This window comes from Malaclemys terrapin, chromosome 1, assembly GCF_027887155.1.
Source record: "Malaclemys terrapin pileata isolate rMalTer1 chromosome 1, rMalTer1.hap1, whole genome shotgun sequence".
NCBI classification, from domain to species: Eukaryota; Metazoa; Chordata; order Testudines; family Emydidae; genus Malaclemys; species Malaclemys terrapin.
The window spans coordinates 286609286-286626404 of record NC_071505.1 but is presented as its reverse complement, the minus strand read 5'-3'; the positions used below and the strand labels follow the sequence as shown (position 1 = coordinate 286626404).

The 17119-nt window shown below is 36.6% G+C and overlaps 1 protein-coding gene across 7 annotated transcripts in view; it reads left to right on the top strand.

The window, feature by feature from the left end:
- PCDH17 (protocadherin 17) overlaps window positions 1–17119 on the top strand; it is a 101624-nt gene that overhangs the window by 22359 nt on the left and 62146 nt on the right. For 4 of the 7 annotated variants that reach the window (XM_054013698.1, XM_054013691.1, XM_054013682.1 and 1 more), the window contains exons 2-3: window positions 8949–9007; window positions 9139–9311. In XM_054013698.1, the coding sequence (XP_053869673.1) occupies window positions 8949–9007; window positions 9139–9311 (232 nt within the window). Of the gene's footprint in view, window positions 1–8948; window positions 9008–9138; window positions 9312–9702; window positions 9788–14407; window positions 14563–17119 lie in introns of those variants that run through there. The other 3 variants (XR_008443235.1, XM_054013706.1, XM_054013716.1) reach the window with 2 other exon arrangements.

Sequence of the window (17119 nt, the reverse complement as noted above, 5' to 3'; positions counted from 1 at the left end):
ATGTGCTCATCTTTTTTTTTAAATGAATAGAGGCAATACAGAGTAATGTAATAATGTGTCATGAATTTCATTATGTTTATTTATTTATTCTGTTCTGCGATAGCAGAGGCAGAGCTATTGTATTTTCAGCCAGAGCTCTTTATACAGTGTGGTATTTGGCACATCTTTCTATATGCATTTCTTGTGCCTTCTCCAAAAAATAGTTTGTTTTAAAAAGTCATATTACCATTAAATAAATATTTTGATACTATTTTTCCTTCACCTTGTTTATGTTCTCATCAGATGTTCACATCTCATGTGAATGAGGCTCACAGACCTCCTAGTGAAAAAAAAATCTATTATGCAGCAAAGGGAAGCAAGAGTTGGGCCTTCAAAGCATTCCCTCTGATTCCCATTTTAGTAGGAGAGGAGTCATGGACTGAATGAGGCTGTCACCCTTTCCCCAGTTCTCTTTTTCACGGAGAGAGATTTGTCTGCTAGGTGTCTCTTGCATCTCCTCTTGCATTGATGGGGAGAAAAAGGGATGTGTTAGTCTGAAAGAGCTTTCCCTCTGAGGAGGGGAAGAATTAATCATGAAGAGATCGCATTCTCTCGTATGTCTTTTATTTCAGATGCGAATTTGGCCAGGATCTGTCCATCCCCTTTCCCATCTATCTTTCACTTTTCCTTTTTACAAGGGCCAGGGGAAAATCTGGCAAGTATTCTTGAGTCTTTTGTGTGTGGTGAATTGCCAAGTACACCATTGGCAGAACTTGGCAAATAAATAATAATACATGGATTGGGAACTGATTTGGCCAGGATAATCTGTGATACTCCAGTTTATTATATCAGATGGAGAGAGTGGTGGATATCGCTCATTCTTTTGTTCTCAAGTTTCAGAGTAACAGCCGTGTTAGTCTGTATCCGCAAAAAGAAGAACAGGAGTACTTGTGGCACCTTAGAGACTAACAAATTTATTAGAGCATAAGCTTTCGTGGACTCTAATAAATTTGTTAGTCTCTAAGGTGCCACAAGTACTCCTGTTCTTCTTTTGTTCTCTGCTTTCCGGGGTAGGTGTGTATATGGGTGTGAAAGTGCAATCCATTGCCTTCCCACAAGAATCCTACTTCCTTTGGGCAAAAGAAATGCATGCTACCAGCAACCTGTAGTCAGTATCCCTACAGCAGAGGCCAGTAGTACACATCTTCACATGTGCCCTTGTTTATTTTTGGTATCATGTGTTTTCTTAATGAAAATGTGTTTTTGCACAATATCATATGTCATATAAGCACGCTGTACATTTTCTAATATGGAAACCCACATTTTACAAGTGTAAAGCTTACCAGCCATGTATATATGTAATATAAAATATACCTCAATGGTGCAATTCCAGAAAGAAATGAGAGCACAGCACATAAGAGGACAATTGTTCCTAGATTTGTCTAAAATGGTTTCACTTTTTATTTCTATCCTCCAAATAGCTAAAATTCTTCATTACTGATTTATGTACAACTCTTTGTTCGCTGTTGGGCCAATACCTTTTGTTAATGGTAAAGGTCTGAGGTTTAAAATTTTTATACCAAAATAAAAAAATAAGTCTTCAGGCCAAACACACTCAGCAGCAGATTTACCAAGAAATCTTTTCTTTCTCTTTGTGGAAAATTGTACCATGTAGAACATAAACAGTTTCTAACAAAATCAAGACAATTGTCTGTTCTCTCAAAACTAGATTTGGCAGAAAACAGTTCTTTTGTCTTGCAAAGTGATTGCCAGTATGTAAGAGCTCTGTTTCACTGGAAGGAAAATACTTGGAATTAAGGTTTTCAAGAAAAGAATTGGAAGATGCTTGAATTAGATATTAAGTGGCAGCCTAATAAAGGGGAGCGATGTTCCATTTCATTTTCTGCTAATGTTTAATTAAAAAGATGTTAGAGTCAGCAAAGACATTTTGCTTTATTGTAGTTTCAGGTATGAACATCTACATAAAATAGACTTGCATTGAATCACACATTTTGCAGATGTCATGCTTGTTCTTGTAATTCTGAGAAAGATTATGAATATTCTAGTTGCCTAATATTCATAAATCTGCTTAATGTTTGTCTTCTTTTTTAGATATTAGAATAAATCTTCTTCTAATATGGCAGTTATTTCTGGGCACAATTTGTCAAGAATACTTGAATACCATGTTTCTCAAAATTTTTCTGGAATTGTGTTGTTTTTAGACGTTTATTTTTACAAGGGCGGGAGCTGTCAAGTTGCAAGCTTGAATTTTCTGTCTGATTTTCTAATTATCTTATACAAGCTAATTAGAAATGTACCAATAGTGGATTTCAGTCTGGAGAATTACAGTGTAATAGTGGGCCTAATTTTGCAAAACAGCTTTTAAATTTGCACCTATGATTTTGGAAGTTCTACACATGCACAAACACCCAAATTTGCACCAGTAAAAACCTTTGCATGCACTGATGTGGGATTTTGTGAACACAAATATTAAGAGGCAAGGTTCAGGTCCCTTTTGGAAATTAAATACTCATCTAAGGGATGTAATGATGTTTCCAACATGGATCCAGATCATACTCTTCTGTCATAATACCCAAGGGAGATGACTCTGGAGGGGAAAATCTCCACAGGTATGATGAAGTTGCCCTATGTTGTCCCACTGGGAAATAGTGGGATGCGTGCAAACCTGGTGGATCCCAGAGGGTGTACCTTTCTCCTGCGAATCTTCCCAAAAGAACAAAACCTCTAGAGACATTGTGGAAATCTTCATTTACAAAACATCAAAACCATTTCATTTCAACTAATGTAGATTTCAGTGCTCACATTCCTCCCTTGCGTGGATTCACAGAAATTAGAAATAGGAGAGACCTCTTAGTTCAGCAAGGCTATCCTCCCCTGCTACTAGAGGAATGTTCACTGTAATACAACATCATCTAGTGCTGTTTCCAGTCTTGTTTAAAATGTTTCAAATGGTGGGGCTTTCATATCTTTCTATAGGAGACTATCCCACTCTAGTGGATCTCATTAGAAAGTTGTTCCTAATATTCAGCCTATTTATATCTCAATTTCCTCCTTTCCTTTCTCTTAAATTAATCTTTTTGCAAGTAGTAGCTATTGTAAAATTAAATAGTAGAACCTAACCAGTGGACATGCAAATTTCTGGGTCACATGGTTGTGAATTTGGGAATTGAGAATTCTAAGTTCCCCATATGTAAGGAATAAGCAACTGCAGTGTTGGTTTACTGAAATTTATTTCTTCTGAGTTCACAGATCCCAGCTGGTATCACAGAATGTGGATGGGTAGGTGTGTACCACAGCATGCAATTTCGAATTCCATCCGGCCAGCATTTCGTATGACTAATAGCAGAATTTGTATGTGTGTTCTTCATCAGTACTTTATTATCACCATGCTTGATCCCTGTCTAATGCACTGTGTTAGATAATTTTACTCAGTGAACATCTTGAATTCCAAATAAAATCTCCAAAATCTGATGCTAAAAAAGCTGTCTTTTGTGGGGTTTTGGTGGGAAGGTGGGTAATGCTATCTGCCTGTTCAATTTGGGAGCAGACCAGGGTGCATTAGTGTAGCCCCTTGGATGGGCTACTCCAGGCTTCAGATTAGTAGCTGTTGCCCTGCACCCCTGATATGGGGATTCCTGATCACTGAATACATGTAAAGTTCTGTCACCTCTCTGCCCAAATATATTTGAATCTGGTGTAGAAAACATCTCCCTAGCAGCCAGCATGGCTGCCCCAAGTAGGCCCTATTATGCAATGGTTCTGTGGACAGTTCTAATAATTATAACTGGCAGTTCAGTTCTGATTCTTGAACATCCGTTCAACATCTAGTTCAGATAAAAGCTGACCAATAAATTATTTCCTAAGAATTAAAATTATCAAGAGAACTGCATAGATTGCAACATTTACAATCATAAATAGTGTTTAATAGAGGTGTAGTTTGCCTGCCCTTTTATCTTCCTTCTCCTCCAAACACAAAAGCCTGAATTCTCTGCTGTTGTAATGCCACTGAGCCTTAAAGTTTGACTCTGTTACTCTGGTTGTGTGATACCAGTGGCACTTGAGGTTTTATCCTATAGTCCTTACTCAAGTAATTAAAATCCCATTACAGTCAATAAAACTCTATAAATGAGTGTGTTGCATGTAAATGAGTTCAAAAGTTAGCAATGAATATGGGCATACAGTATAGTACTAATAATATCTGCAGCTAATAACATGGAAAGGTTTTGGGTGGTCAGAGTGCAACAAAATGCTTTTGGCTGGTGCTAGGTTTTTCAAAAGCCATACATTGCTTAGAACTGCAGCTGTGTGGGTATAAAGTGGTATGACTAATACATCTGCTGAAAATATTTAAGATGAAGTTTGGTGAAAATATTTCGTATCAGCTTTCATCAGTATTACATTTAAATTTTTTTTTTAATGTTTGCTCATTTAGGCTGGGATTGTCAATAGAACCCATGTGAGTTAGGCACCCAAATCATTTAAATCAGTGTGAGTTGGGAACCTGACTCCCTTAAGCACCTTTGAAAATCTCTGCCTCAAAGCTTAATGTTTAGTATTTATTATCAATGGTTACAGTGTATGTAAGGACGGGGGGCTTTATGTTTTTTGCCGCCCCAAGTACGGCAGTCAGGCAGTCTTCGGTGGCATGCCTGTGGGCGGTCCACTGGTCATGCGGATTCGGCGGTGTTTCTGTAGGTGATCTGCCGATCCCACCAAAGGCTGCCTGACTTCCACCCTCACAGCAACTGACATGCCGCCCCCCGCGGCTTGCCGCCCCAGGCACGCGCTTGGTGCGCTGGTGCCGCCCCTGTGTAAGGATAGTGTATGTAAGGATTTTGTCCTCTAGCTTAGAGTGCCCTGCTGTAGCTCATTATTGATAGGGAGTTTCCAAGCTTAAGTGGTAAAAGTCTATGTTTCTGGAGTTGAAGGAGTAGGATTTTACACTTAGTTCTGCAACTATACATAGATTATCTAGTAATTGTGTGTGTTCTTCTGTAACAATGGACTTATTGTAGGATGGCACCCAACTGTTTGTTTTTCTGCTAAGTATAATATGAAGAAAATCAGTTGAATTATTATTGAGTTACAGGTCATTAACCTTTACTTTGAATATGGAGCTTCAGGGTAGCAGCTCCATAGTTAAGATTGCAATTAGGGTTCCATTATGAACCCTGTTTTTCTTATCCCTTGTAACTTGGCATAGAAAAAGTATTTTCAGCTAAAATTCAAATGTATGTATGCAAAAGAATGTTAGTTTATACAAAAAAAAATTAAAATAATGGAAATGGGAAGTAAATAATCAAATACTCACTCCATACAGCCTCTTGAATAAATGTTTGTTCATAAAACGTCACATCTAATATTCAAAAAACAACTTTAACTCTGATGCCGTATACCGAACTGTCATCCATCTAGCAGGGTTATGCTTTACACCATAACACCTACAACATTAGATATTTTATAACTCTTAGTTCTAAATCCTTTCGCTGCCACCCCTCCCTCCAGCTCCTCTGTGATTCTCTGGCAGCGGAAAGCAGACAGCTTGCTCACTCAGTCAACTGGGTTTCCCCTTAAGTAGGCAAATCCCCAGGTGATACAAATCTGGTATAGCCTACTGTATGCATCTTGTTGCTATCCCCCTTGGCATTGGAGACTGAAGGGGGTGTGGCCAGAACACACATTGCTCTGAGAATACTGGCAATACTGTTATGGGGCAAGTACAAAACAGTGTAACATGGCTTGCTCTGTCTTGCACCAGTGATCAAATACATTCAGATGATCCCGGGATTGGAAGGGAAAGATGGAGAAAAGCCATCTAAACCCTTTCCCCAGGTATACCATTTGCACTGGCCCATGGATTACATATGAAAGTGTAATAATATGTTCTAGACCTACTCTATCTCTCTTCCTTTATATAAGTAAGTAATGTGCAAGCCTTGGTGAAGGAAAAGAAATTAATTGTTTATTATTATTATTATTATTTATTAATTTAAATATCATAACCCTGAGTGTCTCGGAGGAAGGAGGGTGAGAAGTTTGCAGAAATGGCCTGTTGTGATTTGGTTATTATTCCTTGGGAGGATATGTATGATACAGATGGTGTGATGACTGGTGCAGTTCCAAGATTCTAGACAAAGTTTGAACAGAGTATTATGAGGCATGGGCATAGATGTAAGGTGGATTGAGCTAAATTTAATATCTGGCTTGTATCTGTAAGATAGCATCTTTGACTTTAGGAAGATAAAAAAGGAAATTATATTGAGCTATCCAGTCTATATAAATATACTGGATGAGGTAACTTTGGCTTTTTGCCTCATAGTGGAATGATAGATGGGAACAGTGTTGATTCTGGGTGGTCTCTTGAACATAATAGATCGTTGGGATTAGGAAGAGGCAAATGTCTGATTATTGAAGATAAGAGGAAGAGGTTGGCATCTCTGGCCAATAATAGTTAAGATGAATGGGATCTGGAAAATGGTCTGTGGTTGGTTCTATTGGCTATAACCATTATGCTGGGTTGGATGACCTGTGATTTGTGAACAGTGGTAGACTGTTTTCAGAATATATATACTGTAGGTTGGGTAAGTATAAGAGCGTTTCTGGTCTATAGGCTGAGATTGAACAGGATATGGGGGCAGAATTAAAGTTGTTTTGGGGATATGTTATGTGGTATTTAACGTGAACACTTAAGAGAGAACTGTATTTTTACAGTTTATCTGCCTTCCCCCATTCCATTATTGTTATTTTAATTCTTTTAAATAACTAATTTTTAAAACTGTACTATTCATTGATATATGTACATTATAGCCTACATGTTAAGTAGCAAGCTTAATAGAAATAAAAAGCTAACAGAGGCTTTTTTTGATAGTAGATATTAAGGATCAGGTTTCAAAAGGGCCAAGCACCAAACTGCTTCTGTTTAGGCATCTAAATGAAATGGCTGGATTTTCAAAAGTGTTCAGCTCCCTACAGCTCCTACTGTGAGCACTTTTCAAAATCTAGCCTCAATAGTGAGAACTGAGCACTTCTGAAAATCTGGTCCTAAGAGATTTGCCTAAGGTCACACAAAAAGCCAATGAAAGAGCTGGGATTAGAACCCGTAATTCCAAAGTTCCAGTTCTCTAGACTACATTTTCTTAGGTTATACCTAAGAATATGATATTTCCCACAACAGAATTCCCTTTTACCTTCTAACATCTGAATAAAATCAGTTGCTATATGCATATATAAACCCCTATATTTGAAAAGCACTGTAAAGATTTGAGGCTACAACAATGAATTGGAGACATAAATCTAAAACATTTTATTTTGAAAAAAGAGGAGTAAAAGTCTGATTCTATTGTCAGACATATGATTTGCATTGCTATGCCTCTTAAAAGAAAACTCTCACATGTGCAAAATCAGATTTTTTTAAATCAACATACACAGTGTGGTGCATTTCAAATCTGAAATTTGAAACTACTTCAAATGTTAATACAAAATGCCTGGTTATACTGTACCAGCTGTCTGTGCCAAAGAGTTAATAAGCAGTAAGGGGGGAAAAAACCCACAGAATAAATACTCTTCTTTAATTAGTGGGTGAGAGAATGTAGTTTTTTCCCCCACATAATCTGTAGTTTAAAAAAAAACCCACCACAAGTTATATAGCTAAGTTTATTTTGCATATACTGGGAGACTGATAGATGTTTGATAGTTGATTGCAGCAAGCAACTTAGAAGAATAGATTTCAGATGTAGGGTCACATTCTCCCAAACTTCCCATGCACCCTACAAACGGCAGCAAATCATTCTTATTGCAGTGGGTCTTCATCAGTTGCACATAACAATAAACAAACCTAAGAAATTAAGTTGGGAGCGAATAGGGAAAACAAATATTTAAGAGACTAGTCATTTATGTAAACACTTGTCCTACAACATTAAACCTTACCTTGGGCCTTCTGCTTCGTTAATTAAGTGCTCCCTGTGTTACTGATACTTATGCGCTAGATGCTGTTCCAGAACTCATTGCTGCGGAGCATAATGGCGTGATATGAAGTGTTTCAGAAAACAGTAGAAGCTTTGTCGCTAAGTCAGCTGCAAGAAGAAGTGACGTGTATGAATGTATAGTATATGGTGTTTTATGAAAGATACAGTCTCTTTCTCTCTCTTTCACCAAAAGAACTGTAATTGATGATACAAGGGGAATTCAGTTCCCTTTGGCAGAACTCCATGTCAGTCTGGATGCTGTAAAAACTCCTGTTCTACAGTTACTTAGCTCATACTGCTAAAAATACACTAGTCACAGACTTTATAAAATATCTTCTTTTTAAAAAATGTTTGGCAACAACAATCATTTAATGTTATTGTGTGCATGCATTCCCTATTGTTCAGATACAGCTATTAATACTGATGAGAATTAATTAGAGAGACAAAATCAAATATATGCATAAAGCTTGCTTTTGTTTCCAGTAATATTTAAAAGCCACAAACACAAAGATTCTTAAACTAGTTTTTTTGCAATTCAAAAGCAATGTACTAGTTTAAATGAAATTGTATTCAGCAATAAAGGCGTCAGAATCCCAGTAGATGATGTAACTATGTTAAAATGAGTATTATTGAATAATTCACTTTTGTAATATGCAAAAATTGGGTAATTTTTTCTTTCCTCTCTAATAACCATCAGTCTTAATATCTAACTAATGAAAAAACATAAACAGGTTACTGACAGAGAATACCACTTATTGGAGCCTCATTGTTTACTTTAGCAGGTAATTTGTGGACCGGAATCATTTAATTGTTCTGAGTACATAATTACATGCCAGCATTTTCCAATTTAATTAAAATGTACAAATCTGAAGATTAAGGGATTTTTTTGAATTATTAATCATTTCTCCTCTAGGAAATCTTGTTGCTCTGCAGGAGATTTGTCCAGTGTACAACTATACGTATTTTTTTCCTTCTCTTTCACAGACAGACAATTTTCCCGCAGAGCCCAATTACATGGGCAGCAGGCAGCAGTTTGTTCAAAGGTAAGGCCTATTAAATAACTTTCTCGGCTTCCCCATTTGCATTCTTGTCAAAATTGCTTTGCCAGAGAGTACAATTCAAATTGGAACATGTAAATACAACTCTTTCTCTTTTTTTTAAATATGTATTTCAGTAGCTCCACGTTCAAGGACCCAGAAAGAGCCAGCTTGAGGGACAGCGGGCATGGGGACAGTGATCAGGCTGACAGTGACCAAGACACTAACAAAGGCTCCTGCTGTGACATGTCTGTTAGGGAGGCACTCAAGATGAAAACTACTTCAACTAAAAGCCAGCCACTTGAGCAAGGTGAGTGAAGCTTTCAGTGCCTACAAAATGTAAAGCTTAAGCAATCATTATAAACCTATTAGTGCTACAGTTGGAGTTTATCATGGTGGAATAGCCCATTGATAATACTATCAGATGAAACAGTAAATCTTGGCCCAGAGCAAAGAATGTTCAATATCTTTAAGTATGAACATGAAACTGCAATAGCCTTTTTTTTATTCCAAAGAAGATTTAAAAAATCATTAAAAATTAGTATTTTTCCAAAACTATTAAAGTATACTTTGTTTGCATGGACATTTCCATATATGTATAGTGTACAGTCTTTCTGCCTAGGCATGCCTTGAAAATTGAAATTAGATATGATTACAACAACAGACAAAATAACATCCAGTTATTTCTATTCTTTACATAGTTTGGAGTGAGGTTTAAGAAAAGACCTGGGATATCAGAGGGGAAAAAAAACAAAAAACTGGATCAGAAGAAATTTTCAGTTCATGGCTATATTTTCCTATTTGTAACATTGACTTCACTATTCATTGCAATATAAGAAGCAAAGTGTCAAATAATGGCATCATATGATTTTCAGTATAATCATTTCATTCACACCCTAAGAAAGACGCAGATAAGTGTCTGTGAAGCTGCTACAATGATTTATACTAGGACAGCGGCAATGCTCTATAAGCATACATTCTGATAAATAAGCATGTTTATTGCCTCAAAGTCTGTGTCCAATTCATTTTTTTTATGCCTTTTCACTAATTATATTTTCTATTTCAAAAGAAATATGACATTTCCTAACAATGTCAGCCAAACTGAATGCTCCAGCATCATGTGTGTTTGTGTGTTTTGTTTGTAGTCTCAAAGGCAATGAGGAAATGAACAAATTAATTCTTTTGAATTTACTGTCACATATCTGTTAGTCATTTTACTCTGTTGTGTGGAAAGTGATTCACAATGTTAAGGATATTTAAAAATTGATTAATTAAGTCATTCTTAATGAGAAGCTATATTTATAATTAAGCAGAAATACATTATAAGCTTTTTATTAATTGGTGATTAATTGGAACTAGATTTTTGCCTCTAGCACAATCTGATCTGTAGCACATTCATCAGCAAATACATGCTCTACTTCATTTTTCTGATCATGTTGAGATTGCAATATAATTTTTGTTGTGTACAATATTTATAATGCTGCAGTATAATTTATTCTGTGTGTATTGGAGGGTTGACCTCATACAAGGCCTTGTTTTCCAAGTAATAAATGCCAGAAAGATTTTTTTTTTTCCTGACCTTTTACCACAGTGACTCTGCTTATAATTGGACATTGATCTGTATAAAGATGCAGTGCTGGACTTTAAAAAAAAAAAAAGAAAGAAACTGTTTGAACATGGATCTAAGTTTCTCAGTTTTTGTATAGAAAACAGAGGACAGGGTCTCCAGGCTTCAACATAACAGGTAACCTGAAAGTACAATGGAATTCCAAAAGACTAAAAAAAAGTAGAATTAGGAAAGTTATGTTCTAATAATCTAAACAAAACAGGTGCATTTTTAGAAAAGGGTTAAAAGACAGTTTGTATTATTGCATTTTGTGCAGCAACATGTTATATACATCAACCCAGGTACAGGTCAGATTACAAAAAGACTAGTAAGCAAATTTAGTCAACCATTCGTATTGCTTATTTTTGTAATCATGCAAAGAGCTATTCAGAAGTTTGCATTTGTCATCATATCTGGATGAGGGGTCCTATTAATCAAAAAACTACTCATGCAATTGGCTCATATTACTTCCTCAGTTTCTTTTTATACAGAAATTGAACTATGAATGTTAAGTGCAATCTGTTGCTGAATATCAGCAGGAAGCATTTAGGTAAACCTGTTTTGGGGGTTTTACACAACAAATTAAATGTAAACATAGAGATGGCAAAGGGAGCTATTTTTCAAATGTAATTAAAAAGGGTAATGATATTCATTTGTTGTTTCCTGTGAGTTCTTCAGTAACAAAATGGATGGTAGAGTTATGTAGACTAAGGTTCCAAAGCTTCACTAAATTTCATATGGACACAGAGGTTCATCCATGCAGAGATCATTGCAGGAATGAAACCCAAAAGCCCAATTCTGTTCCTACTGAATCAATGATTGTTTTACTGTTGATTTTAATGCAAGCAGTATTGGGCTCAATAATTGTACCCGCACCAGTGTATTCTTTCTCTTCAGAAAATAGGTTTTGTTTTTTGAATGAAAAGGCTAGTTTGTGGGAGGAGACGTGTGACAAATAAGATAGTGAAAGAAAATGGTCTTAAGTATCTTAAGTATCAGAGGGGTAGCCGTGTTAGTCTGAATCTGTAAAAAGCAACAGAGGGTCCTGTGGCACCTTTGAGACTAACAGAAGTATTGGGAGCATATTGGGAGAAGTATTAGTCTCAAAGGTGCCACAGGGAGCTCCCAATACTTCTGTTAGTCTCAAAGGTGCCACAGGACCCTCTGTTGAAAATGGTCTTGTTTTCCATAAAGAAAAATTGCCTTCCAGGGTAAAGGAAATGAAAGAGTGGCCAAAAAACAGCTGTATAGACCAGAGCTCAAAGTGGTAGCAGAATTACTGGCTCTGTCATCATTCTAGTTTGCACTCAAGGATGGAAAACCATCAATTTGTAACAAAAAATTAAGCCAGGTGATGTTTGTTTAAATAGATTTAAAATGCTGTTGCTTTTGTTGATCTGAGGTCAATTGGAATTATTAGATGTTCAGCACTTTTTAATATCAGACGGTGTTTAAATGGATTCAGGAACCTAATGTTAGGGTTTTGAAACTCTTGGCCTGAGTTTGTGTCTGCAAACTTTTGTATATAATTTCCAAGCTTTCCTATCTGAAGTATAGCTCCAGGCCCAGCCATGGTAGCAGCAGCGGGAACACTAGTGTGAACTGGTTACTGATATGTTAACAACTGTGTCATCTAACCTGGCTCAGAGCAAGTCTAAATGACAGGGTGGTTAAATGTCAGTGGTTGATCTACACTTATGCTACCACCTGTACAGCCACACAGTGGTAGCAAAATGGGAAATTTTATGAAAAAAAAATGTCTAGGGTAGAAATAGCTTCTGGCTGGATATGGGGATCTGCACAACCCACTCACTTCTCGGCTTCCACCAAAGGAAAGAAACAGTGGTGAGCAAAGCCCCGATACTTCTGCTGTTGAGAAAGTTTGATTTTGAAGGGGAAGTCTACAGATGGCACTTTTTGTTTCGTGCTGGCCTGAATACTATTAAATATGGGAGAAACTGCAAATGAGGGAATTTTTATCAAAACTAGACATTTGGCCTCAATGGAAAAAAAAAACACACACTTTTAAAAAAGTCACTGGAACAATAAGTCTTGTGTACTAAACAAGCATGTCTCTATTCAGTTATTTCAGTGAAGCCATCCTGCTGTATACTTCAGTCCTCTCTTTCTATAAAAACGTCTAGCTGTCTTTTAAACTTATTTACACTATCTGATTCACTATTCTTACTAAGCAATTATTCAATATGCTTATGGTTTTGCCAGAATTTTTTGTTTATGCCTCATTTTTAGGTTGTATCCCTGAGTTATTTTAACCCTTTCACCAGACAGGACAGTTTGAACTCATTCCCTTTGTTAAACACTTTTAACAGCTTTGAATAGTTCCTGTTAAGTTACTTTGAAACTCTTTGCTGCTCCAACTGAAATAGCACATAGTATTTTTTTTTCAATAGTATTTTTTAAATACTGGAATCATCCTTTTGGATACCTATGGTTTAAACATAAGGGCAATAATATATTTTCCTGGAAAAGGTGACCAGAACTGAAAATCATATTCTAAATGGTATCTAGAAAATGACTAGTACAATAGCAAAATAATTTGTATTCCATCCTTCTGTTAGTGCATCCTAGAAATCTATTTTCCATTTCTTGCAGCTATCTACAAAGCTGGATTTTTTTCTAATAACCCCTAAATCCTTTTCCTGGTTAGAATGCTGCAGGATTTCTATTTCATTTCTATTTTGGTTTACATCCTGTGTTTTTCCTACTTTTTCCTACATACAACTATTTTTTCATTTTATTGTCAAAATTACTTTTGAGATCAAGTCTCTCTGAATCTGATAGCCTTGCTCAATATTTGCTGTGACACAAGATGTGGTATCTGAATTTCAAATATATGGTATCAAAGTTTGCTTTTCATCCACACCTCACAGGAGGAGTTTGCGTAAATGCTGTTGCCTAGTTAACAATAACTTTATTCTTGAGAGAAAAGAAAGGACAGAGGAGCCTCCTGAGAGGAAGATTAGAAGGAAATTCTTCAAGATTCATGTCAGAGACTCCTTTAAACCCTATAATCTGCTTGCCAGGTTTCTCTGCAAGAGGGTACAGTTTTGCCCTAATTTACACAACACAGCTAAAAGGGGCAAAATGAACACCCAAGAAAAATAAGAGATACTAAAGCATCAACTCCAAAATATAATACTTCTTTCTTCTTACAACAAAAATACATATGCATCTTAACTGAAGTAGGCCTACCTGCAACATTCTTATAACAAAAACATTATCAGTGTTTTAACATCTGAAAGAATATTCTGAACTCTTGAGTTTGTCCACAGAACAAAATCCCTTAAAGTCTGTTGTAGCTTATTTGTTGATTTTTTTCCACTCTTTGAGCAAGAGTATGATTATTTATTCTTAAAATCTAGTACTCTGCATTGATTCCCCAATAGTAAGCATGAGATTATCAGAATTTTTAACCAAGAATTTTTCTGATCTCCCCCTTGACAGCCTCGTCACAATTCCTGAGGTCCCCAGGATAATTAAAAGCCAGTGGGATCTGTTTAATTGACTGAAAATCAGCCCTGGATGGTCAGTGAGGAAAGATCAGGCACAATTCTGTTCTGCTCTCTGACACCATCACCAATGCTTTTTATGCCATTTGGAATGATGGGTTGTTATACAAGTGCATTAATTTAATGAGATATCCAAACAAGAAGATTGTGGAGAAATTCCTTTTCACAGTTTGGTGATTGCCTCTGCTGAGAAACTGATTCAGGTTGGGAGTCCCCCAAAAACTGACACAACCTATGAAATATTTTGTTCAACATTGCTTCCTCCCATAGGTTTTTCCCCCCGGACAGAACATCTTCTATCACATTCTCTCTGTGCCCAGAATGTGAATAGCTGTCAGACTGCACTACTTGTTCTGACGCCACCTAAGAATCTTTATGTCCAAGAGTATCATCCACTCCAACTTGGTTACCCCTAACATGGTCAGGTAAGAGACTACCTTGCTGTTGTATGTCAGGACTTGCACGCAATACCCATTCTTCACTTTCATCTGATTCAGTGTTATCCAGACCCAGAGCAATGCCAGCTTGTTTATACGTAGAGTCTCTTACCTTTTGATGTCCCAGAGACTTTTCTCATTCTGATTTAGAAGTATCAGTTTCTAGATCTATAGAGTATAGAAACTATTTGTCCAAAAGAAATGAGGTTTTATCCCTATCAGATTTGTTCCTTACCATACATTCCCTGGTATTCCCACCCCTTTTCTGACTTCTGTGTTTTAAGCAAGCACATCTGTTAGTTTTATGTAAGCAGTTGCCATGGGAAATGCTAGCAACAAAGCTGTTGTATCAATGAAATGACCTATCTAGCCAGATGTCTCTGACCAAATCAGTAACCAACACCCTGTGAGATATTTGGGTAATGCGATATCATTTTAACAATGGGGATTTTAGTTTAAGACTCAGAACCCACTGTGGATTTTATTATTTATTTATGGATTTTATGATCAGTTCCAAAGGTTTCTTAATTTTCTGCAGTGAGTAGGATCTGATGAGAAACAGTAAAATTAAAGAGTCCCATTCAATTACATTACATAATGGCACACAGCTAAAAAGTGAAATTTTTTTAAAGCGCTTATGTACAAATGCTAGAAGTCTAAGTATTAAGATGGGTGAACTTGAGGGCTCATACTAAATGAGGGTATTGATATAATAGGCATCACAGAAACTTGGTGGAATGAGCATAACTACTGTAACACGGTAATACCAGGGTACAAAATATATCAGAAGGACAGAATAGGTCGTACTGGTAGGGGAATGGTGCTATATATGAAAGAAAGCATAGAGTCAAATGAAGTACAAATCTTAAATGAACCAAACTGTACCATAGAATCTCTATGGATAGTAAGTCCATGCTTGAATAATAAGAATTTAGCAATACGGATATACTACTGCCCATCTGACCAGGATGGTGATAGTGACTGTGAAGTGCTCAGGGAGATTAGAAAGGTTATAAAAATTTTAAAAACTCAGTAGTAATGGGGGTTTCAATTATCTGACTGAATATATGTCACATCAGGATGGGCAGCAAAGATAAAGTTTCTTGACATCTTAAATGACTGCTTCTTGGAACCCACAAGAGGAGAGGCAATTCTTTATTTAGTGTTAAGTGGAGCACAGGATCTTGTCCAAGAGATTAACATAGCTGAACTGCTTGGTAATAGTGACCATAGCATAATAAAATTTAACATCCCTGTTGGGGGGAGGGAGAAACACCAAAGCAGCCCACCCCAGTACTATTTAATTTCGGAAAGGGCAGCTACACAAAAATGAGGAAGTTAATTAAACAGAAATTAAAAGGTACAGTGCCAAAACTGAAATCCTTGCAAGCTGCATGGAAACTTTTTAAAGATACCATAATAGAGGCTCAATTTAAATGTATACCCCAAATTAAAAAAAAAACATAGTTAGAGGACCAAAAAAATGCCAACATGACTAAACAACAAAGTAAAAGAAGCAGATAGAGGCAGAAAAGGAATCTTTTAAAAAGTGGAAGTTAAATTCCATTGAGAAAATAGAAAGGAGCATAAACTCTGGCAAGTGAAGTGTAAAAATATAATTAGGAAGGCCAAAAAAGAATTTGGAAGAAAAGCTAGACAAAGACTCAAAAAGTAACAGAAAAAAAAAATAAGTACATCAGAAGCACGAAGCCTGCTAAACAACCAGTGGGGCAACTGGATGATTGAGATGCTAAAGGAGTACTCAAAGAAGATAAGGTCTTCACTGCTGAGGATGTGAGGGAGATTTCCAAACCTGAGCCATTCTTTTTAGATGACAAATGTGAGGAACTGTCCCTGATTGATGTGCCATTAGAGGAGGGTTTTGGAACAAATTGATAAGTTAAACAGTAATAAGTCACCAGGACAAGATGGTATTCACCCAAGAATTCTGAAGGAACACAAATGTGAAATTTCAGCACTACTAACTGTAGTATATAACTTATCATTTAAATCAGCTTCTGTACAAGATGCCTGGAGGATAGCTAATGTGATGCCAATTTTGAAAAAAGGCTCCAGAGGCAATCCTGGCAAATACAGGCTGGTAAGCCTAACTTCAGTACCAGGCAAATTGGTTGAAACTATAGTAAAGAACAGAATTATCAGCCACATAGATTAACATGAATTATTTGGGAAGTAAAAATGGTTTTTGTAAAGAGAAATCATGACTCAGTAATCTACTAGAATTCTTTGAGGGGGTCAACAAGCATGTGGACAAGGGTGATCCAGTGGATATAGTGTACTTAGATTTTCATAAAGCCTTTGACAAGGTCCCTCACCAGAGGCTCTTAAGCAAAGTAAGCTGTCATGGGAAGATCCTCTCATGGATCAGTAACTGGTTAAAAGATAGGAAACAAAGGATGGGAATAAATTGTCAGTTTTCAGAATGGAGAGCGGCAAATAGTGATGTCCCCCAAGGGTCTGTACTGTGATCAGTCCTGTCCAACATATTCATCAATGATCTGTAAAAAGGGGTAAAAAGTGAGGT